Here is a 22,512-nt window from a genome sequence, read left to right as displayed (position 1 = left end):
GGGAGGTGCAATTCAGACTATAACCCAGCAGCAGGACTTGAGGCTTTAACATGCAGTAACTGCTTTGGGGCCATTCGCACTAAAAATGACTGCAGGACTGCAAAGACCTTGGGCCAGCAAGCAAGCTGCTCCGGGTCCGAGGCCAAGGGATGGATCTCGCATCACTTCCCTGCCTCTCTGGGACATGGGCAGCACCCGCTGACAGCAGAGGAAGAAAGCTGCAGTCGAGGTGAAGCTGCACCTTCTGCATGTCTAACCTCCCCATACAGTTCAGAGCATGCACAGTCCATGTTAGCTAGCAAACACGCAGCAGGGGAAGAAAAATTATTTCAGCCTGGGAAGTACTACGCCTCCTAATGAATTAACTGAATGCGAGCAGAGTCCCAGTAGCATCAGCTAAAACTTAAATGCTAGCTGGGTAGCTGTGGCTGTTAGCATGGCAAACGAATCTACCGCCCATGTCCCTCAGCACGCACGCAGACTGTACCTTCTCAGAGTGTTCAAACTGCCTCCAGAAGCTATCATACATTCTTTTTGTGGTCTTTTCAGGAGTGCAAACCACAGTCTTGATATAAACTTTAAAGCTGCGGTCCAACAACTGATTAATTTCACCATAGTCATAATCATCATATCTGTTCGGAATTGAAAGAAAAACACTTTCATTTTCAAAAACCAGTTATTTCACTTGCATTGTTTCTAAGTTTCTATGGCAAAATAAATTACTGTGTAAATTGTATCACTTCTGTGCCCTTCCCCATAAATAAGTTTAAAAATACATGCACGTTTGCTTATTATTAAGCTATTTATATAGCTTTGCTTCAATCTGAGAAAGAAAAAAAGCCAGTGCTAACAAGTCTGATGCATATAGAACAAAAGTAGTAAAACTGACCTTATTCCAAACATACAATGAATATAGTTCCAGATAGCTCGTCTTAGCATTGAGGTATCCACATCTTTGTGCATGGCCATTGTGTTGTAAGTCAGATTATAAGCAATATGAAACTTCTCATCAAGTAGTTGACCCACATCTGGGTAAAGACGATTAACCAAGGAATAGCCATGGTCTTCCCAGGAATAATCCTTAGAAAGTAAAAATGCAGAATGGAGCATTTCAGAAATGAACCTGTGAAGACCTAGTGCTTTAATGTAATTTATCTCAGAGCAGATAAGCCGGGGGGAGGGCAGTGGTGTTACTGGCTTGCTTTAAGCCTTCTCGGCCATGGGGCAGTAAGTTACAGCACAGCAATTTCCAGGTTTGGCATTTGGCACAACACACAGATTGCGCACTAAGCCTCCTGAGAGCAGCCCCCATCCTTGTTACCTGAACTCGAAAGGTGGGCACATGCATTCCATGTCTGGAGAAGTCTTTGTAGCCATAGCTGGTATCCTCAAAGTGACGAGACACATCTCTTGTTGGTGCCGATTCTTCATCTTCTGTTAATTTCAAACAGAATTTCAAACAATTTCAGTAAGAACAAACTGGAAGCATGCTAGTGGAACTCTTACAGAAGAACGGGAGTCTCTGTGCTTTTTAAATAAACACACAGTTTCACTGGACTACCTGTATTAAAATTCTTTGGTACAGCTCAGTGTGACTGCAACTATGGTTTTGAGAGACAAGTCCATGAAAAACACTCAGATTCTTTCTTATAGACAAATATCTTTTTCCTCCCTTCTTTTATGTGCCAGTCTTCACCCTATCTCCTAAGACTAGGGGACACTTTGCTCCTAACTCAAGGGGTCTGTAAAAATACCAAGGGAAAATCTGCTTTGGAATGGAGAGCTTATTAAAGAAAGAGACCTCTAAGACTTCCATGCCAAGTTTATTTTAGAGGAAACTCTGTTGAAGAGCCCACAACTAAGGTTATAACAGATTATCTCACAGTCATCTGAAAAGTAATGTTTCATACACTTAAATAGCTAAGTGTGTTAAGGACTTCTTTTTACAGTGTCTTGCGAGATGCTTAAATCTCTTGTGAAACTTTGAAATCTCTCAAGAGAGAGATTCCGTTTCTGTTGAAATTTCTATTAAACATAGTATTGGTCAGTGAGTTTTATGGTGTGTCTGAGAGAAGCCACAAATCTTGGCGCTACTTTGCTTTTCAGTGTTCCTGGAAGAAAACAAGGCACCCATAATCTTGATCCCTTCAAAGAAATGGTACTGTTTTTGAGACATCTAACAACACTTTTTTTCCTTTTGCTGTAGTAAGGATTTCTTCACATGATTTGGAAAAGTCTAAATATATATATATATACACACACAGAGGCTATGTCCGTTCTACCTGAAGAACACACGAACATGCTTTCCCTCTTCTCTCTTTCAAAACGTGTAGCCATCTCTTCTTGGCTGGCTTCCTCTTCATCTCTACACTCCTGTAGCTGCTTCATTTTCTCCATAAGAGCTTCGACTTCACAGACAGACTCCGTAGACTTGAAAAGGAGAGAAAAACATTTCATTTTCATGTAACAAGAACTGACAATGATGACAGAAATTGTCAAGCCAGACAATTTAAACCCAAGCTATGTCCTTCATTTACATCTTTAAATACTGATTTTTCGAGTAAAACAGTTTCGAAGGAAATCTGGACTGACCCAACAGTTCACATTTAGTCATCACCTTTTCTCAATTAGATTCCTGGTATTTTTAGCATATTTTAAGATCACAGCTTTTTGGAACAAGTGGTTCTCACACTAAAATTAAAGTAATTTCTCTTAATCTAAATGTTTAACAACTGAAAAACAAGGAGCTGTAACAGAAATTATGATAGAGGAAGTAACCACAATTTACTGCCCAACTGTATTTTTCCCCTTCTCTGCTCACAGAGAAGAAACATACTGAAGGAAAAAGGAAGAGTGAGCATAAATGCAGATTTAATGAAGCCTCAAAGGAAAGCTAGTGCAAGATAATTTTATTTCACAAGAGCTGTTTTAACACCACAACACACTATTAATTCAGTATCTGGTCTTGTAAAAATCCATCAGCACAAAGCAAAATAAAGTTATCTTCGATTTATAGAGTTCTGCCCCTTTCCTCTCTGCCTTTTGCAGTTTGCTGCTTCAGAGAACCAGCAAGCTCCACCGAGCAAAATTTAAATGCCACCCACACCATTGCAGTAAAGTCTCACAGGCAAAGAACCTGCCTTGAAAATACACTGTTAGCACTGTTCTTAAACCAACGCCTAGTTCACATCACACTTTTCACTAAGTGGAAGCAAGTACAGATCAGTGAGCATAACTGCTGCAGGCAGGAAATACTGTTTTAGAGACAGAGTCAGAAAATTGTGAATGATCTGTTGTGTCATGTATCACAAACACCTCAAGGCAACAAAGTCTAAGACTGGAATCAAAGGAAGGGCCAACTTTCCACTGCACCCATGAAAAAAAGCATTCCTGGCCACTGCTGCTCGGGACACGTATCATGAACTAGCTGAGGCCAGGAGTTGTCTCAATTTGCCTATATGAATGATGAGAAACCAAAAAAAAAAATAGAACTGAGAGATTGTATCTTTGTCTCTCCCTTCAGTAACCTCTCCCAGCTTACCAGTGTCATTTCGGCTTCTAACTGTATCTTTTCAACTGGTTAGCCCTCATCTGCATTAGGCTAATCAATCCCACTCTCACAGAACGGAGAGAGACAGGCATCCTCCGTGTATTAAGTTTACCAAGAAACTACTACTATGGAAAGAGATCGTTTGTTCAGACAGATACTTACTGGAATACTTCCAGTCGGGCTGGTGTGAATTTCATCCACCCCGTGGTAACCATTTGTAATATCGCATATGCAGTAGTTACTGACGGAAGGGGGCCTGAAGGTGTGACCCCCTTCACAGTCGATCTCCGGGCTGATTCCACAACCAAACGTGAAGGAAGCAAGGGAGTGGTACTGCGTAAGGAGAACGACCGCGTGGATCAGCTCTGCCAGGGACCAGCTGTTCTCTTCAGTCTTCAAAAGTTGCTTTAAAAACAATGCAAGACGGAAGTATTAATTTGGAAGTCATTCAAATGATCCCACCTTAATGTGGTTTATCAACGCACTTCTTTACCAGATAAAATGATTTTTCCAAAGTCCGTAATTGCTTCCTAACTCTCTGCTGCCATTAGCATGCTCAGTCTCCTGTTCCCAGGCTACCTGCCAGCCACAGACTCGTGGTTAAGCCACACAGGAGATGACTTCTCTCCCCTCTCTGCCCCTCGGCTATTGAATCAGCTGGGTTTCTATTTTGCACCACAGGGTTTGTACTGAGGCCAGACCGATTTGCATTGAAATTTCACACCTCCGATGAAGATGCAACCACAACAGTCGCGTGTTTCTTCAACTGGTCTTCACAGTCTCAGAAAACCCTGGCAACTCCTTGCGGATCAGCTGTGTAAAAACCTGGCATCAGGGCCGGGCTCCCTCCATCTTGCCCCTGTGGGTGGAATGCTCTACATTTGACAAGAAGCTTCAAACCCCAACTTCCCCTTCAGGCAGGAAAGTGTGGGAGGTTTGGGGCCTTCTGGCAGAGCACGTGCCCTCCCCCCACAGCCCAGCGTCCCGCCTGCCGGCGGGACCCGCCACCGCCTCTGCGCCAGGCAGACAGCACCCAGAAAGTCCCAGCACCCCCTTTCCTCCTGGCTAAGGGTAAAGAGAAGAGCAGAGGAGCAGGAGTTGCTCCAGTAACCACGGCCAGGCACGTTCCTGCCTTGAGGGCCGTTGTCGCGGCGCGCACGCGTGCCCTCGAAGCTGGCTGATGCGGGCAGCCCTGAGAGGAGGGGACAGAAGCAGCAGCCATTTGGTGTCTTGCTGGGCTGCGGTCCCGGCTGGCGTGTACCACCACCGCTCCCCCGGGCTGTTCGGCCAGCCTGCTCCCCCCAACCCAGCCTGAACACTAAGCATTTGAACCAGCAGCAATTAAGACAAAAACGTGGCGCCTGGTGTTCTGCCTAACCTCTGGCAGCACCTCAGAAATGCTCAGGGGGTTCTGGCTACTGAAAGCGCGCGACTTCAGGAAGTGCACACCTGAGCACGTCGTCATCGCACCAAGAGAATTCTGACATGGCAACTCTGAAATATCAGTGTGTTGTAAATTAAATTTGTTAAGTCATTTAAGACCAGTTACGATCACGTTAGTTTTACAAGGGCACAGGTGATATTACATCATGCAGTACTGCAGTGATAGAACACTGAAATGAAAGTCAGTAACACAGAACATCTTTCACCCTGTCTGCCTCTTAACCCTAAGAACCTGTGATCGCATTACTGAAAAATAAGGGTACATTCACATTACTCCATGGAAGATTTACCTCGATATGTTCCTTGGTGATAAGCCAGGGTCGGTGAGCCAACATTTTGTTCAGTTCTCCTAAATTTTGCAGTTTTTGAGGTGCATTTTCCAGACCATTCAACCATTTAGGATCTCCACCGACATGAAGGAAGCCATTCACATGGAGGTTAACAAGATAGGAGCACTGATGTCGTGCTGCAGCCTAGAAAGGAAAACACAATTGTGATGCAGAAAACAATTACAGTATGTTAGTGCTTTATGACAAATACCATCAGTCATCATTTCCTCAAAATATTCAAGAATAAAACTTGCAGTGATCAAAGGCTGAAGTAAAAAAAAAAACCCCCAACTGAAATTAACACATCAGCCTGTTCTGATTATTGTTCTCGCAACATAAATGTTCCTCCTTCATAGACATTATAACTATGCTGGCTACAGATGCAACACGCCTATATCCAGGGAGAAGTACAGGCATAGATTTATTGTATGTCCTGAAGCAAGTCATCCATACTGCATAGTACTCTACAGCAGGGAAGAAGGTGGCTGCCTCTAAGCAAATCTTTACCAGCAAAAACGAAAGCAGGTTTTAGAACACATATAGCAGGAGAGACTAAGGGCAGCTTTTCAGCAAAGAACAGACCCAGTACCATTTATTCAAACAGTAATACTTTCCCCATCAAATTAAGACACAGCCCAAAACTTTAATTCAACTTCAGCAAGCAAAGACCATTGAACTGGCAGATTCGAAATTATGATATCAACCACTTCTGGCAGAAAACTTGCTTAGAATTTAGAGATTCAGAAACAGATGATGGGATGGACTACTGAGGTAGTGGGAAGTGTATTTGACAGGACACACACACAAACAAGCTTTCCTGAAAAACAGTTTCTGAGATACTGAGGAAACCAAAAACAAACAATTGTCTTGTTTTCATAACAGATTTTTTCTCCCTCTTTCTCACAGTCCTATATGAACGTGAAGCACTGGTCTTATAAAACACATTGTAAACCAGACACAAACAAGCCTACTCTGCTTTTCCCTTTAGCTCCTGATGAAATGCCTTTCCAACTAGAAACTGCAAAACACAGTAATAACTGCCTGCTATTAAACAAGACCAGAGATTGTTGCCAAAGTGGCTGTTTCTGCTTGCTGCTTTATGTTCCAGCATACCATTATCCCGATGTAGTGTCGGTAATGAAGCGGGAGTGGACCATCCATTTGCAGTAGATAGTGCTGAGTTTTTAGAAAGCTTTCAAGATACTGTGGGTGGAAAACCATCACCAAGGTAACATTGTCCAATCGGCCCAGCGTAGCAAAAGAATCTGCAAATAGCGTGTGCATCATGGCGTCTTCGTTTCCCACTTGAATCGTCTGATTGAACAGAAAGAGCAATTAGCAATATCGCCTAGGTAGTACCAGTAAGACAGTAAATAAATATATTACCACAGCACCCAGAGGCCCCAGTGAAAGGAATTATATCATAAATCTATTAATGGCATTAAATCAGTGTGCATAAGGCAAGGCACATAAAATCCCTTTAATACCTCTCATTTAGGAGATCATAAGTGGTTATATCAGCAAAAGGAGATTTCTGGCTTTACACTTTCTCTTGTATAACACTGACTTCTCATTTCTAACTGTCTCACCTTCACTTTCTGGAATGCCCCAAATTGATCTAACTTAGTTTATTGTAACAACAAAAAGCTAACTGAATAATCATTTTTACTACTACGGGGAAAAAGAGGGAAAAGAAGTAAAAAGCTAGCTAAGATGACAAGAGAGAAATAAAAGGAAATTGAAACTTAAGGCTCTAAAATTCCTAGAAAACCACAGGCTTATTACTAACTTTTCCTCTGGTCCAAATTCTCTTACCAGACGATCAGGAGAGAAGCACCAGAACTGCTTAGCCACAGCACCCTGAAGCTTCTCGGGTTATTCAGAATGGTAGAGGCAGCTCAAGAAAAAGCAACCCCAGAGCAGGGGGGCAGGTGCCTTGTGGACCAGTAGGAAATTACATCCGGATGTTCACAAGGAAACAGACACTCTTACAGAAAACAGTGTTGGGTTTCTCTTATCCTAGGCAGCAGTACAAGGAGGGGTCATAACTATTGCAAAGCTCCCCAGGGCTCTCACTGCTTCTGTACACTAGAACCGTGGCCAAAGTCTCACCAGGACTGAATGTGATCATGACTGAAAATGTTTTGCAGTTCAGCAGCTGTCCCGAAACCAAATGTGGGTTACTACTAAAAGGGTGTTCCTTAAAAGCATAAAGTTCACTGTGTACTTGAAAACACTACCACACCTCCTTCTCAGGGATGAATCTGCTTGGTCCGTGTCCCAGTGGTCTAGGAATTCTTATTCCAAGTTCCTAGAAAAGAAAATTACACCACCTCAGCATTTAGTTATAAACAGCTTTTTAGCTGTGGTTGCAGGAAAGGAGCTGGGCTTATTTGGGTACTTGTGGTACTCTTACACGGGCACTTTTACTAGTACCATTTGTACAGATGCAAATCATTTTTTATACAAGTGCTTTATAATTAGCCATGCTTGTTTACAGTGTACTGCCCCACTCCAGCAACAAAAAAATTCAACAACAAAGGCCCTGCCAACTGAAGAAAACACACACAAATTTATATGCACACACACACACACACACTACAACCTCGTTCACAGAAAATTCTACATAAAGCATTTTTTGGCAGGGTGTCCAGGACAAGGAGTTCAGTACATAGCCGGCTGCTCTGTGGTTATGCCACTGATACAAAACGAGACTGATGTGTGTGTGTACATCCGCAGTACGCCAGCACATAACACTCTGTGCATCTGTCAGGAAATGAAACAGCTGTAACCCTAATCAGATTTCTTTTTCCCAACCTCAAAGAGCTCTTAAACTGCTGAAAAGTACCTGATCTACATTTGCATCTGCCTTCTTTTCAAGACAGGATAAAAAGCTATTCATGTTGGGAGGGAAGGAGGGGATTTTGCTCAATCAGAACAGCAGCAGCCATGTCCTTGCACACACTTCTGTGGACATGTTGCCTTGCAGGTAGGAGGGAGGCTGGATACCCCTCCAGCAGTTCCCTACTTGCCCTCTCCCACAGCTAGATGAGGCTTTCTGCCAAGCCTACGGCACCCTGGGCCCTGCATGCAGCCAAGGAGCAAACTGCATAACAGACTTGGGTGCATTTGTGTCCTGCCTGTTAAACCATTCCCTTTGGAAGGGTGGGAGCCATGGGTTTAAAGGCAACTTCTGCGTTTGGCCAGGAGCAGCCCTCAGAGAAGGCACAGCAGGGTCCACAGGGTATGTACCAAAGCAGGACACAGCCTCACCTCGCATGTTCACGTGCGCCCACCTCTCCATCGCTACAGAGGCTCACTCCTTCACGTGCACAGCACTCGCTGCAAACCAGCTCTCCCGAGGGGATTACTCCCCAGCCAGAGGCATGGCTTCCCCAGGGAAGACAGAAGCCCTGCCACCCAAAGCAGCTCCCAATGGGGCAGCTGATAGCATGGTGCTCTTACAGATGGAGGGAGACCTGGGATTAAAGCTGGGAACGGAGCTGAGTGCTAAACACTAGGCTACACATAAACTAATGGTCTGGGCTCCTCATCTGTTCCCTCTCCCCTGGTCATCTTTTAAAATACATCCATTGCCTCCGCTCCATAGCCCAAACCACTCATTTTCTAACGACACCAACCCCATCCAGGTTCTCAACTGGGTTTAGATGAATAAATACATGGTATTGAGCCAGCTCAGGCCACACAGAGCAGAGGGGCTTCTTCAGCTGTTTCAGGCCTCAAGACCAAATGAAGCCCCTAAAATCTGCCTGCCGAAGGCAGTTTTTAACTTTGCTACATTTTCCCCACATAGATAAAGGCCGTTAAAAACAAGCAATACCCGTCACACTCACTACAGCGCTACTTCTGTCTTTAGCTGAGGTTTCTATTTGCACAGTTCACTGTACAAGAAGCAATTTTATTAATCAGTTACCGTTCCCTGAACTTTCCCCTAAGATTAAAAAACAGGTTCAGAGAGCCGGAAACAATCAGCACAGGTCTAAGCTGGAAGTACCATCAGACTCTGACAGTCTCCTTAAATCCTAAGTCAGATGCCTTCATTTCTCATGTCTTATTTGGATAAAGTGAGATCAAAGGGCAGCTCTTACTACTAGTCTTTTCACATTTTATCTGGGATGGTAAAGTTCACGATGTAGCTTTTTCCTGCTGAGGGTCCCAGCAGTCGCAAACAAATTTTGCCTGTCAGCCAAGTCTCGCAATGCCGCTTGTAGGATGGAGTTTATATCTTAAAAACACCCTCTCTCCTCAAAGCTCTAGTACAGCTTCTTATCTCGGCTACAACTACACTAGCAAATTAGAGAAATGTCTTACATCCAAATGACAGCAAGGAAAAAAAGTCTGTACACATCATTTAACTTAGCAGATGTCTGCAGTTGTCTGCCAACTCAAGCACTCCAAGAGAAACACACCTTGAAGTTCAATTCTTGAACAACTGTGTTTCAGCCTTCCCCTTTCCCAGAACAGTTACAGGAAGAAAAAAAACCCAAGGTTTAAGAACCTGAGATCAGCAGGCTGCTAACATGTTTTGACTCACGCTCTAAAATACATCAGTATTGATACACTTCACTTTTTTTTTAAAGCATGCAGAGGTCAAACTACTATGATTACACTGCACATAACAGGTTACATTACTTAAGTAGCCAAACCCTTCTCTGCAAAGCGACTTAGGGTTTTTCTGAGGATTGAATAAGTTGCTTTGTTTTCCGTCAGGAGAGAAAGCATCCCCTGAAATCATGGCATCAGCCTAGTACTTGAGAAGCCTGGGTTCAAGTCTCTGTTCTGACAGAGACACTGCAAACAATTTGTGACTATGAGCCTCGGTTTCCCATCTGCAAAATGGGGGTAAATACGTTTATTCCAGGGGGTGCAGAGAACAGAAATAAGCTTGTTGTTATAAGGTGCATGGTTACCACAGTCATGAAAGTTGTGTAAATTCTGACCCATTAGAAATCTTCTGAAAATTGTTACTCTTCAGTTACAGTCTGAAGACAGATCTTTAAAAACTGGTTTCCCCTCTTTTTCAGAAGCAGCATTTAATCAAGTTCTCCTAGTACTTGAGAAATAGCAGACATCTCCAGGTGCTCCCAGTATCCCAACATTTCAAATACTATACAGTCAACACAGTAGTAATTCTCAAAACAGTCCTAGAGTATCTTCCCTTCATTTTGAACGTATTTCTATGCTCCACGATGCCCTTCACTAAGCCTCCATCTTCCAAATACACTCAACTCAAGGAGCACAGCTCTCCATCTTTCCCTCTCAAAGGCAAGACCTGCACCTGGACCAGCCACACCACCAGGTCTCTCTCCTGCACCTTCCTCTTATAGAGGCACCTCACCTGGAGCCCTGACAAGCACTCAGTGAAGCAGCTGGGTCTAGCAAATTATATTTGTTTTGGTTATTACAAAAGTATAAGCAACTTTCATGTGATTCCAGATCACCGAGTTGCACACCGAAGTGACCTACTTAGTGCCATATTTTCTGCATCAAACTCCTCCTGGCTTCTTTCCTCCTGTTTGTTAACCTTGCCACACCACTTCCATTCAGTCTAGCAACTCTGCAGCTGAATACAGCTCCAAGCTCAGCAGAAAGCCAACCACAACTGAGGCTTCAGGTGCAAATAATACATACTACTAATAATAATGCATCAGAGGCACTCCATCTTCAAAGCCAGAACGTAAAACTCATATGGCTGCAAAGCTGAGCACCACGGGTGGAACAGATTTCACCTTCAACACCCAGAAGCGCACAGCTAATGGAGGGAGGCGGGCCTCGCCAGGTGACAATCGACTCCACTGCTCACCTTCCAGACGTACCTTGACAGAGCAGCAAGACTTTAGCCATATAAATGCTGTATTGCTATGCTGGCGGAGACGACCTCAGAAATCACAGAAAAGCCTCCTCTTTCCCCTTATGTAATGTAATTCGTATTTCTGTACAGCCACTATTATTATTTCCATGGGAACTATGTTCACCAGATACCTGCCATTTCTGAATCTACATGTCCCTCATCACTGCCATATCTGCACATCTCATCTCATGTATTTAACTCACACAACATTCCTGTGAGGTAGGGCAAGTGTATTATCTCCCATCTAGAAAAAACAAAAACCTGAAAACAGAAAAGCTGCATGTCCAACAGAGGCTGCTACAGAACACTGGTGCCTTGAGCTGAGATGTCTTGAGTCATGGGCTAATGCCCTAACCATCAGACTGTGTGCCTTTTCAGAGACTTCTCAGACAGGAAATATGTTTTATGCAAATTCACACCAAGACACAGCTCTTCAGAGCTGAGACAGAAGAGTTCATGAGGCAAGTCTGCAAACTTAATTATGTACTTCCCAGTTACCATTCTCTCTCACTAGTCCTGGCCCACTTAGTACATCCAACTCCACAATGACAACCAGACCAAAAACCTGTACTGCGCGCACGTACATCCTCAGAGAAGACCACTTTAAAATCACACACACATATAAACTCACTCTACTTAGGGCTTTTCTGTATCTTAAGGCTCTGTCAATCAAGCCCACTTGTAGGTAACATTTTTAAGCGTCTTGACAAGAACAGCATTCCTATCAAATTTAAGTAAAAGCTTGGAAAATTGGACAGCAAATGCTTAGAAGAGATTTTTAAATACTTAAAAGTACAACACGCATGACCTCTGCTAGTAACGGAACATCATCTGCTTTGGTTCTGAACCTCTCTAAAATATAAGTGAAGAAAACAAAAAACCACTTCTAAACAGACACCCAGTATTGGAAGTGCCACCTAAAAACACTGAAGCAGAGTTAAGTTACAAGCTGAGACGCAGGGCCTCTAGAACTGGAACAGCTACCTAACCTTAGCTACAGCTCTTGCTCCACAGCGTGCCTAATATGTTTTTTTCAGATCCCTGTTCCTACCCCACTACTGACTCCCGGCAGCTAGAGCTCTGCCTCTTACCACAAAACCTCTCCCCAAACTTGATTATAGTTTTGTTAGATAAGTATGGGGACTGTTACCAAACTGTTCATTTTCAGTCATTCGGGATTCATGAGCTGAGCACTAGCTATGAACCACAATCTTCAGACTGCTTCCCTGGTGTTAGCACAGTGAGTCATTTTGCTCCCCTCAAGTACAGTCAGTACCAATATCAAATGTTGTATCTCCTAGAGACACTTATTTACATACTTACTTAAGCCTCCTCCAAATGGCAAAAAGAACATTTTATCATAGACAAGCCACAGGCAAAGTGAAAATGTAATTATTGATTTACTTCACTAAAGCACATTTGGATTAACATCTTCATCTGAATCACCTGCATCCTGATTAAGCACTGAATACTGCTAGATTCAAACAAAATTGTATGAAAATCACACACTGCAATGCAATATAAAACAATCTAAAGGAAGGAACCAGAGAAGGGAAATGAGTTTGAGGTGACCTTTTTTGGAGGTAACATTTTCCTAGACAACCAGTAATCATTTTACATAATTTAAGTGCGTTCCTACCCAAGCCTAGGGTTAAGAAGGGCACCACGAGCTGTGGGTTAAAAACTCCTCAACACAATCTCCCAGTAGAATTAACCCCCGCAATGTGCCAGTGCTGAAAATTCAGCTTAGTATCCTATGGTATGCATTTGAAGCTGACATTAACAATACCCATTTGGACTTTTATACGCTTATAGAATGAAATGCCCCAAAGCACCTAAGTGTCCAAGAAGCTCCCGCTGCATTTCCAAGGGAGACTTTGGCACTTACCAGCCTAAGAGGCCTTGTGCTGCTGCTGCTGCTTCGCTCACCGTGCCTGGTTCCTGCTTCCCCTTTAAAGGTCACTGACAGCAAAACCTCACCGGTGGAGACACTGACAGGCTACAAATGTGGAGTTTCCTTGTTTAGGATCTTAACGACAATGACTGGCACAACTGGCCTCACAGGACAAGTTATTTATCACCAAGCTGATACATACTCAGCTTAAAAGCCGTATTTTCAGTTCTGCTAAATGCACTAGCTACTGTAGTTTCCTTATCAGATGGGTAGCTTTTGGAAATGAAGGGATTAAGAAACAAAGAGTAGTGATTAAATATGATTCTTTTCCTACAAACACTAAAAAAAAAAAAAATCCCACAAATCCTATACCTTTTCTAAATGTGGGGCTAAGCAGAACTGGCAGTTTTTGCTATTTTATTCATTTACCCAATCCAGAAGTAATTGCAATTGTTGTGGCTTTCTGAAGCAAACCATGGTTCACGTTAAAATGACAGAAAAATTATCCCAAAAATGCTCATGTACTCTAAATTTTTGCATTGGTTCCGTTTTCTGGGCTATCTCAGACTGCCACTCAACTGAAGCACTAGACATGTCTGCACTTGCATGGATTTAAAGAACTGAGAACAAGTACTCCCCCTTCTGCTACAAAGCACTTTGTTCCACAGACCTACTGCTCTTCACTGGAATTAGAGAACAGCAAATGTTGAACTGTTGCTATTTCACGGAGAATACATTAATCTTGTATGAATTTAAATACTTAAATTACTTTAAGTATCAGTAAGCGTTATTTGCTCTGAATGTCTCAAAGTCCTTTGAATTACCAGATTTTAAAAACATCCCCAACTAGTTTATGTGACTTGATTCAATACAGAAATCAAGGCGAGCAAGTGTGTGCCCGAGGTCACACACCCTGTTCACAATGGCAGGAATAAAAGCAGAGCCCAGACTCCTCAGTCTCAAGCTCTAACACCTCTTCTCTGGTCATCTTCTAGGATGGAGCAGTAAGAGCAGGTCCAACTGGAGTAGTCTCAAGGCACCTAAGTGCTACCTATTCTTCCTCAGCAGTAATAGCTCTTCCTGAGGTGGTTTTGTGACACAACTACCTAGAGACCACAACCCAATTTACTTTTGATATGAGTTTGCTGAAAGCAAGAGGTTGAATTTCAATGATTAGTGCCTAGCTTTTCTATATGCCACTTCCGTGATGCGTACAATGAAACAAAAAGTATTAAATGGCAAAGGATTTGGAAGGAACGTCTGCAATTTCCAAGCTGTAAACACTGTTTAAATACCAATAAATCAGTGACACAGAAGGAAACAAGTTTAAACGTGACGGTTACCATTTGCATTACATAGGCTGTACTGCTGGATTATGTCAAAGCAAAGCAGTTTGTATCCAAGAGGTACTAGATCCGTACAAACCAGAAAAATACAAAACAGTTTCTGTGGCAACCTGCAGCAGTTTGAGGATTTAAAAATTTCCTTTAGAAGAAAAATCTTAACGTGGTGACACTAAGAAACTTATGAGAGCGAGCCAAAGCAGCATTATAACTCCTGTCCAAAATAACGCTGTTGACTTGCGTTTGTTTACAATGACAGCGAGCTCTTCTCTACCAGAAACACAAGACCAGCCTCACCGTTTCAAAAGGATAATCCAAGTCTGTGCAAGAACGAAACAAATACCGGGCAATTCAGAGGCAAAAAGCAAACACCCAGCAGGCACCCCCAGCACCACACACCCCGGCGGCACGCAGCCCTGCGGGGACCGGGGGCAAGGGGGAGGCTGCCGACAGCATCTGCGTCCTCACTGCAGGCAGCACCCGGAGATCGCGCAGAAGGGAGGCAGAAGGGACCTGCAAACCCCCCCCAAGTTACCCTCCGGTAGCTCTGCACGACGCCTTTACGGGTCGAGCGAGGAGCCCGCAAGGAAGCACCGCTCCTGCCGCCCCGGCCCCGCCGCTGAGCCGGGGCTCCCTCGCCGCAGCGGGGCTGCCCCCCCCCCCCCCCAATTCCAGCAGGGATTTCTCCCCGGGGGATGCGCCCGGGGAGCAAGACCGCGGCCCCTGGGGAGGCTCAGCCCCCCGCGGCCCCAGCCCCTCGCCCCCCGCGGCTACCTGCTGCTGGGGGCCCGGCCTCGCCACCCTCATGCCAGCGCTGCGGGGCCGGGCGCTCTCCCCTCGCAGCCCCGCCGCCGCTCTGCCGCACCGCCCAGCGCCGCCGGGGCGGGCCCAACCCGCGGCCCGGCCTCCCTCCCTTCTCCTCCCCCGGGCGGAGCGGCGGGCAGGGCGCTGCCCCGCCGGGGCGGAGCGGAGGCGGGCGGACAGCTGCTCGCCGCGCCCCCCCCCCCCCCGCCCCCCGCTTGCTCCCTCTGCCCGGTGCCCGCCAGCCCCCGGGAATGCCAGCACATGCCCCCGACAGCGGGGGGAAGAGGAGCCGCCCAGCCCAGGGGCAGGTGCCCCCGCAGAGCCCCGGGGCCCCCCCAATCCCCCCCGGCCCGCCGTGCTGCCCCCGGGCCGGCTGGAGAGGGCAAGGGCCCCTCTCCCCCTGAGCCCCGGCCTCCGCTGCTCCGCTCCGCGCCCCGGCACGGAGAAGCAATTTGGACAACACTTTCCCCCCCGCCCCCGTTCCTTATGCAAGAGTTTCTACCTTCTCTTTAAGCAACAAAGTAATTATGGCTTTTTAAACTGAGAAATCGCAGGAGGTTAACATTTTGTAGATATTTGTGTGACTAAGTATGCTGCTGCAGAAATTTGGCCTCCTGCCTACTCCCAAGATCCTAACAGTCCTGGGCAAACATATGTTTTGCAATCACATCAGCAAAACACTCAGCCTTTGTTTGCAGCAGGCTGTACTTCTCTCGTTGACCCCTCAGGGCTGCAAACTCTGCCAGATGCCTTACATCTCCCACCTCTTTTGGTTTGGGATTTTATGGCATCAATTATTTCAAAAGAAACAAGTCCCTGAGCTGGCCCACATGATTTTTTTTTTTTTTTTTTTTTTTTTGGTCTTCCACAGCAATCTAAGGTTTATAAAGCTAACTTCTGATAGATCACTTTCCTTCAAATATTTTGAATTAAAATAAAATATGACAAACCCCAAGAGGAGAACGTCTATTGCAGTTTTGATGGGAGGAGGCCAGGACAGCCCTGAACCCCTGAACATACTCATTTGGGGAAGGCAGGCCTACAATTCAGGCTGCTCAGTTTTGAGTCCTACCAAGCTCCACCAACCAAGCAGGGAAATTCTGTGACACTGAGCTTCACACTTCTGTTAAATGTGAAACTGAACACTGAAAAAATTGTTCACAGGCTGTTCCCGTTATAGGTGTAGGAATCTTGCAGCAAAATGCCGAAAACACTGAGGACAGTGCTGTCAGGGGAACGTGGCAACATGACTCAAAGCAACAGTTCTGCACATTTCTAATGCTAAAGCTTGAAAGGTTTCCTTTCCTCTCCACTTTCCAAACACCACCACCTCTCTGGGCTATGCAATTAACTCTGGAGAGCCAAGGGGTACTCCACTTCTGAAGGCAGTTGTAAGGTTAAATTACCGAGAGATGCCCAGGTACCTCCTTACTTGGGGCCTTGGCTTTAAGCTGGTATGCTTCTCCAGAAGAAATGAAGCGTGCTTCGAACCTACTGGCACTTCATAAAATGCTCAACAGAAGCATGGAAAAAGAAGAATGCAATACTGGCAAGGAAGGTTGCATTTTGTGAGCTAGTAAAATAAACTAATGGAGAACACTGTTTAATTCCCACTGGCCTACTTCCTTACTTCTGGCCAAAACATAACAAAAAGAGAAGGAATGGGCTCCTCTTGCAACACAGGCAAAGAACTTGCTTGTGCTCAGGAAAACTGTTGAAGAAGAGAGTAATTACCTGAAAGCTGAAATGCAAGAAGATGCCTCACCGTTAAGTTGTCTTCCTGGATGTCAGATGAAAGGTCATCCCCTTCAATGAATTTGTTAACAGCCTTAGAAGACAAAAAAGGGCAGCACTCCCCCAGTTCCCTGAGGTGTTTTTCCCACATTGTGGTCGTTTGCCCTGCCTGGATATTTGTGAGGAAGCCTGCTGATGTTAGCATTTGTTCCTATACAAAGAACCTTGGCAGATACAGATTTTTTTTCTCTGCCATCCTCCAAGGGAAATTCTCTCTCATTAAACAACCAACTCAACAGCAGAAGGTAGGAAATTATACCATGTTCTTTGCTTTCTGTATCAGGATAGATGAAGGCAGTGACAGCATGTCAGAAAAAGCATGTACAAAGGGGAAGAGGAAGTTGCACAGCCGCAGCAAACAAATAATAATGGTCTTAAAAGCTCTCCCATATGGCCTGAGTACACAAGCTCTGCTCAGGCCCCAATATGTCTCTGCCTTAGCAGACTCTCATCACCCCAGTCTGCTACAAGTGTTTTCTCCACCCCAGCCCTTACACAAGTATTTCCAAAGTACAACTCCTCCAAATCAAAGAACACATAAAATTGAGCCACATGCTCATCTATAAATCAGTAGGCAATTGTAGACTGAAATTATTTCCTTTTGGGGGCTAGGAAAACAAGCTACATGAGCAATTTCATGCGGGAATATGGTTTGACACTAGCACAAAGCTCATTTGGGTACTAACGAGTGCAGAACCCGGTGCAGCCAGGGGACGCAGGGACAGATCTATGGTACAGTTTGCATAACATGAGTGTTCCCCTGGGGAAACACAACAGTATGTTTGACCATGTATCGATGCAAGTAAACAGAGATTGAGTGAAATGCTCATGAGGGAAAAAACAACAACAAATGTTTAACATGAAAATATCGATAGATACCAAGTTTCCTTTCACCTAGAAAGAGTGTATGATAGATACACGTGAAGTCACCTAAAGCAAACACCACCTAAAGCATGGGAACATACTCTTACATAGCAAGCAGTTCCATAAAAGCTGTTTGCATGAAAGGATGGCATTTAACATCTGTGTTCTCTAGGTTAAGTCATCAGAAATGCCATCTTTCCTTATTGCTACCATTAAAGAAATGTCCTGGTGAAGCTCAAAGGAGACCAACCAGCTACAATGTGAAAAGCCTGATCCTGCAAACACATATGTCTGTGCTTAGCCACTGTAACTTGGCATAGTTCCATTCCAGTCCAATAGGGCGACTTTTTTTAGTCGAGTTCAGCACAAACAGATGACTCCGAAGAACTGGCAAACCAAGATCTTAAATTCTTTCCACAGAAAAGCTATCCAAGCAGAAGCACTCGAAATGCCTGTTACTGCAATGCCCTGGACATCAAATTAATATCTTGGAGGATGATCAGACAATTCTTTCCCAGGAACATTTACAAGTAAAAACAGATAATTCTTTGGGACTCTGAGCTACCTGATTTGTATTAGTTCTTAGGACCGGATTTCTCTCTCTTGCGGTTTCGTAAGGTAGCGCCAGCTTTGGCAAGATGTAGCAAGCTTAGCAGAATGGATGTAAATACCAGCATTTGCGTCCAAGAGTCTTTGAACCCCCCCGAGACAGCTAATGGCCGCAGATGCATGGTGTCTCCCATCTGCAGCTACGCCAGCTGAAGAGGTTACTGCGCTAACCGGGGTGTCACTGCCCCCCCGGGGGGACGACCTGCCCGCCCAGCTGCTGCAAACAGCACTCAATACTGCATACAGTCAAAGTAAGCGATGGGAGAACTATTTTGGGGTGGGAGAGGGTGTGTGTGGCATGTGATTATTTTAATTGTTTTAGCTCATTTTGACTGATAGAGGTTAGGCATTACTAACCTCTCAGATCTCAGGGGACGTAACTCCTAGCGAAGAAGCAGCAATACAAGCATGGGGACAAGAACCTCTCCAACCAAAACAGCTCGAGCAGCTCCACCTAATCTGGCACCTTAATGAAGTCACCAGGTGTTTCAGCAATGACTAAGCAGCCCCACACTGGCCGCTCTGAACATTTCCCTGTGGATTCCTCTCATTCCTCGCTGTCCACAGCCACTACCCTTTTCATAACAAATTTCAAATGTATCTCCAGATCTCTTCTATCCCTTTATTATACAGCTGTTATTTCTAAAATAGCAAAAAATCTTTATCATGATAACAATATGGGAGGCACAGCAATTGAACCATTCATTACAGTGATGAAAGAATTTAAATTAAGTAGAAGAATATATCATCCTAGCATGCGAGTCAAGAAAAAATGGTCAGTATTTCAAAGCATTCTTCTTGATTTAACCTTAACAATCTGATTTGTCAGTTTTCAAAAAACTCACTCTATTATTAGAATTAGTACATAATTCTAAGGAGGAGGATAAACTGTATTCTTTTTACAATCTAAATTCTTGCTGTATCTGTCAAAAAGGATTGGTCCTTAAGAATGGCATTGCACCTGATACCTTTATAATAATAAGTTGTTTACGAGAATGGAGGGCTGACAATTGGTCACACCAGGAAATAAGTTTAGACCAATATATAGAAGCTTTCCTTTTGTAGTCTTTAGGATTGGAAGGCTGGCTAAGACTGAACATTTTATAATATTCTGAGATTATATTTATTGTTTGTTCTTTGAACCTTATCCATCCTTGAAATGCTATTTTTCTATTTCTAGCTCTTTCTTACACACTGCTTTCTTAATGGCCACATCTTCAGCTTTAATGGGCAAATTACTTGCAAGTACTCAAGGGGTTTTGTGAGTAATTACGAATCAGGTCATTCCTAGCCCACTGTATCCCCGCCAAAAGACCCAGCATCTTTTCTCTCAGAGCTGTAAAAGGCTGAGACCTAGTTGTTACACCTGAGCTGTTCTCGCAGTTGACTGACTTGAACTCACCAAGCTCCAAGAACTCCAGTGGCTTTATCTGTTCCCTGAACTATTTGGTTTGTCACTCAGGACTCTTACTCCCCCAAAACAGTCATTCTTCTGGCGATTTCTGCCTTTAGGATTTCTACAGCTCGCCCCCACCTCTAAATAATGTGTTGTTTTGTTCTTTCTCTCCCCAAACCTTGTCCAAATTTAACATTCCCTTCTGCAGTTACTAGGTAGCAGAAGTACAAAGTTTAATTTAAGGAGCTATAAGAAGTTGAGATCTTGAGATTATTCATGCTTCGGCAAGGACACAAACACAGACATGGTTTCTAAGACTACTACAAAGAGGTAGATTAAAGATGCGTACCTAAAGCTTAGTAGACTGAAAGAATGTCTTACCAGGTTACTCTTCCCCCTTTTTATGAGGGCACACAGCTCATCCTAGGCTGATAAACAGCAGCTGAACTATAAAAGTTGCTTGTCTGGCTTGCTGAGAATATCCAGAGTTAGAGAATTGGGACTCTTCTGATACTGTTCTGAGGTGGCTCCAAGCTCATGCACTATGCAAGAATACTCCAGTTAACAGCTCTCCCCTCCAGACCCAGTGCTCCCAAAATGAAAGTCTGTGTTAACTAGTTTCAAAACCAACCTTGGTAACTCACAGGTAACTTCTGATCTTTTGGTGGCTAGAGGCTGTATGGAGAGGGGATCAGCTGTCCAGCTGCAGATTGCTACTCTCTGGAGAATGGAACATCTGCAGGCTGCCAGCCACTCTGCAGTCTCTCTCAGTACTAAATAAACATTAAGGTTGAAAAAAAAAAAAAAAAAAACCAAACACCAAAACCCTAGTTTAACCTTAACAGAAGAGTGTATTTGGAGTTCAATCAAGAAAAATAAAATTTAACATAGCTCATAGCTGTCTAGAACTGGTTTGGCCTAAAGAGGTCTCTCCTCTTCCCTTCAGTTAGCAAACTGCTGGGTCATACCAATACCCAAGACATTTTGCACAGCTCCTGGGAGCTGGGATCCATTTTACTATCTTTTTGTCAGGCCCTCTCTCTCCAAGATGAATACTGAAAAGGGATGACTATCCTCTCTCAGTTGGGTGAAAATTCACCCTTGGGAACTTCCTGCAATTCCGAGTCCTCAAAACTGATTCAGTTAAGAGCAACGAGACAATGCAGTACCTTACTTGCTATGCTACCTGGAATGCTGTCTGACCATGCTTCACCACTAGCCTGCAAAGATGCTGTTGGAAGGCCGGTCCTACAGGGATGGAGGTTGCCTTATCACTCTGGGCAACCCACTGCAAACAAAACCTTTTACACTATGCAAATGTGTGCCTTCAAAGCAAGGGAAGGCCAGCTGAATCATCTCTGTGTGAGTTTAAGGCTTCTGGGTTTTTTAACCTGCATTTCACCTCAGAAATAGTCTTTATATGAAAAGAAAAGAAAAAGCAATGAAGTGCATCTCATTATTAGCTTCTGACAGAAATCAAACACAACGGCAAGCACATGGGGGAAAAAAAATGCCTTTAGGAGTACTGGAGCATTACACCTGGCTCACTGGAATTGGGTGAGACCATGACAGCAAGTGACCCAGAGCTGCATTGCTGTGAGGTTACAGTGAGCATGCAGGAAACGCTGCGCAAGTGTCCTGTGAAGAAGCTGCAACTAAAACCTGCTTTCATACTCTGGTACACACAGACATGCAGCTCAGAAGCTCTTCTCCTCACCAGAAGCTTTTTGTCATCTTTACCCTTAGGGGCTCAGGTGTATTTCTAGATAATTGCTTGAAACTCTGACCTGAGGCTCATGCCTGACTTGATTTTGCAGGTACAACAAACAAAAAGCTTATTTCTGCAGAGCCTTCACCAAGGAACAAAGAAGCACTTTATAAAATGCTTTGTTAGACTTCAAGTCAACCCTTAATCTCACATATATCCACACTACAGCCAAAACCTAAGTGATTGGTTTTTTTTGGTTTTTTTTTTTAATACATTCAATATTTTCCCCGCAAAAAGACAAGCAAGAAGAATGGAATGCAACAAAAACATGTTGTCTTTTGATGCACTTCGAGATGACTCTCAGCTATTTTTCTATAGCTTGACTGTTACAATGAGATAAAATCAAGTGAAATAGTACTAAACAAATATGGGAAGTACTGCTAGAGATTCAGGAACCCTTATATCAGTAACTGCAGTTTGGGGAACTGTTTTGTGGCTTTCTTCTTACACTTGCCACTTTCAGGCACATGCTCAGTGTGCCTCAGAGCAGCAGACAGGAAAAAAAAAAGAAAAATAAGTTATTTTATTTTCAGTTTTCACAGTCTAGCTGTGACCCAAATAATATACGTTACTTATCTGAGTTTGTGAGTTTTGGAAAACCATCAAAGTTTTTTTTATTAGGAAAAAATCTGAATACCTATAAAGCTGTATTTCCCTTGCATTTTCTGTAATGGCCTATTTTGATGGTAAGGTTGCAAGTTCCTGGAGACTGAATCTCTCTCCATATTTGTTTAATATATAGAGCCAAGTACAATAATATTATAGGATTTATCAACTCCTTTAGAACATTATCTTGGCAAAAAGTTAAGTACAAAATAAGTAACATCATCCTAGAAGAGTAACCCA

The 22,512-nt window shown here is 43.9% G+C and overlaps 2 protein-coding genes across 2 annotated transcripts in view; one reads left to right on the top strand and one right to left on the bottom strand.

The window, feature by feature from the left end:
* The window catches only part of FOXO3 (forkhead box O3), a 272,533-nt gene extending 258,497 nt beyond the window's left edge, over positions 1 to 14,036 (top strand). The window contains exon 4 of the transcript XR_012830907.1: positions 14,027 to 14,036. The gene's annotated coding sequence lies outside the window, so the exon portion shown is untranslated. The remainder of the gene's footprint in view (positions 1 to 14,026) is intronic.
* SESN1 (sestrin 1) overlaps positions 1 to 22,512 on the bottom strand; it is an 82,798-nt gene that overhangs the window by 2,480 nt on the left and 57,806 nt on the right. The window contains exons 2-9 of the mRNA XM_075706832.1: positions 7,568 to 7,633; positions 6,436 to 6,636; positions 5,284 to 5,466; positions 3,713 to 3,955; positions 2,283 to 2,430; positions 1,322 to 1,434; positions 890 to 1,080; positions 488 to 632 (exon numbers count right to left, since the gene is read on the bottom strand). Coding sequence (XP_075562947.1) covers positions 488 to 632; positions 890 to 1,080; positions 1,322 to 1,434; positions 2,283 to 2,430; positions 3,713 to 3,955; positions 5,284 to 5,466; positions 6,436 to 6,636; positions 7,568 to 7,633 — 1,290 coding nt within the window. The remainder of the gene's footprint in view (positions 1 to 487; positions 633 to 889; positions 1,081 to 1,321; positions 1,435 to 2,282; positions 2,431 to 3,712; positions 3,956 to 5,283; positions 5,467 to 6,435; positions 6,637 to 7,567; positions 7,634 to 22,512) is intronic.

This window comes from Pelecanus crispus, chromosome 3 (assembly GCF_030463565.1).
Source record: "Pelecanus crispus isolate bPelCri1 chromosome 3, bPelCri1.pri, whole genome shotgun sequence".
NCBI classification, from domain to species: Eukaryota; Metazoa; Chordata; class Aves; order Pelecaniformes; family Pelecanidae; genus Pelecanus; species Pelecanus crispus.
The sequence above is the reverse complement of the archived record's forward strand: the minus strand, read 5'-3'. Positions and strand labels throughout refer to the sequence as shown.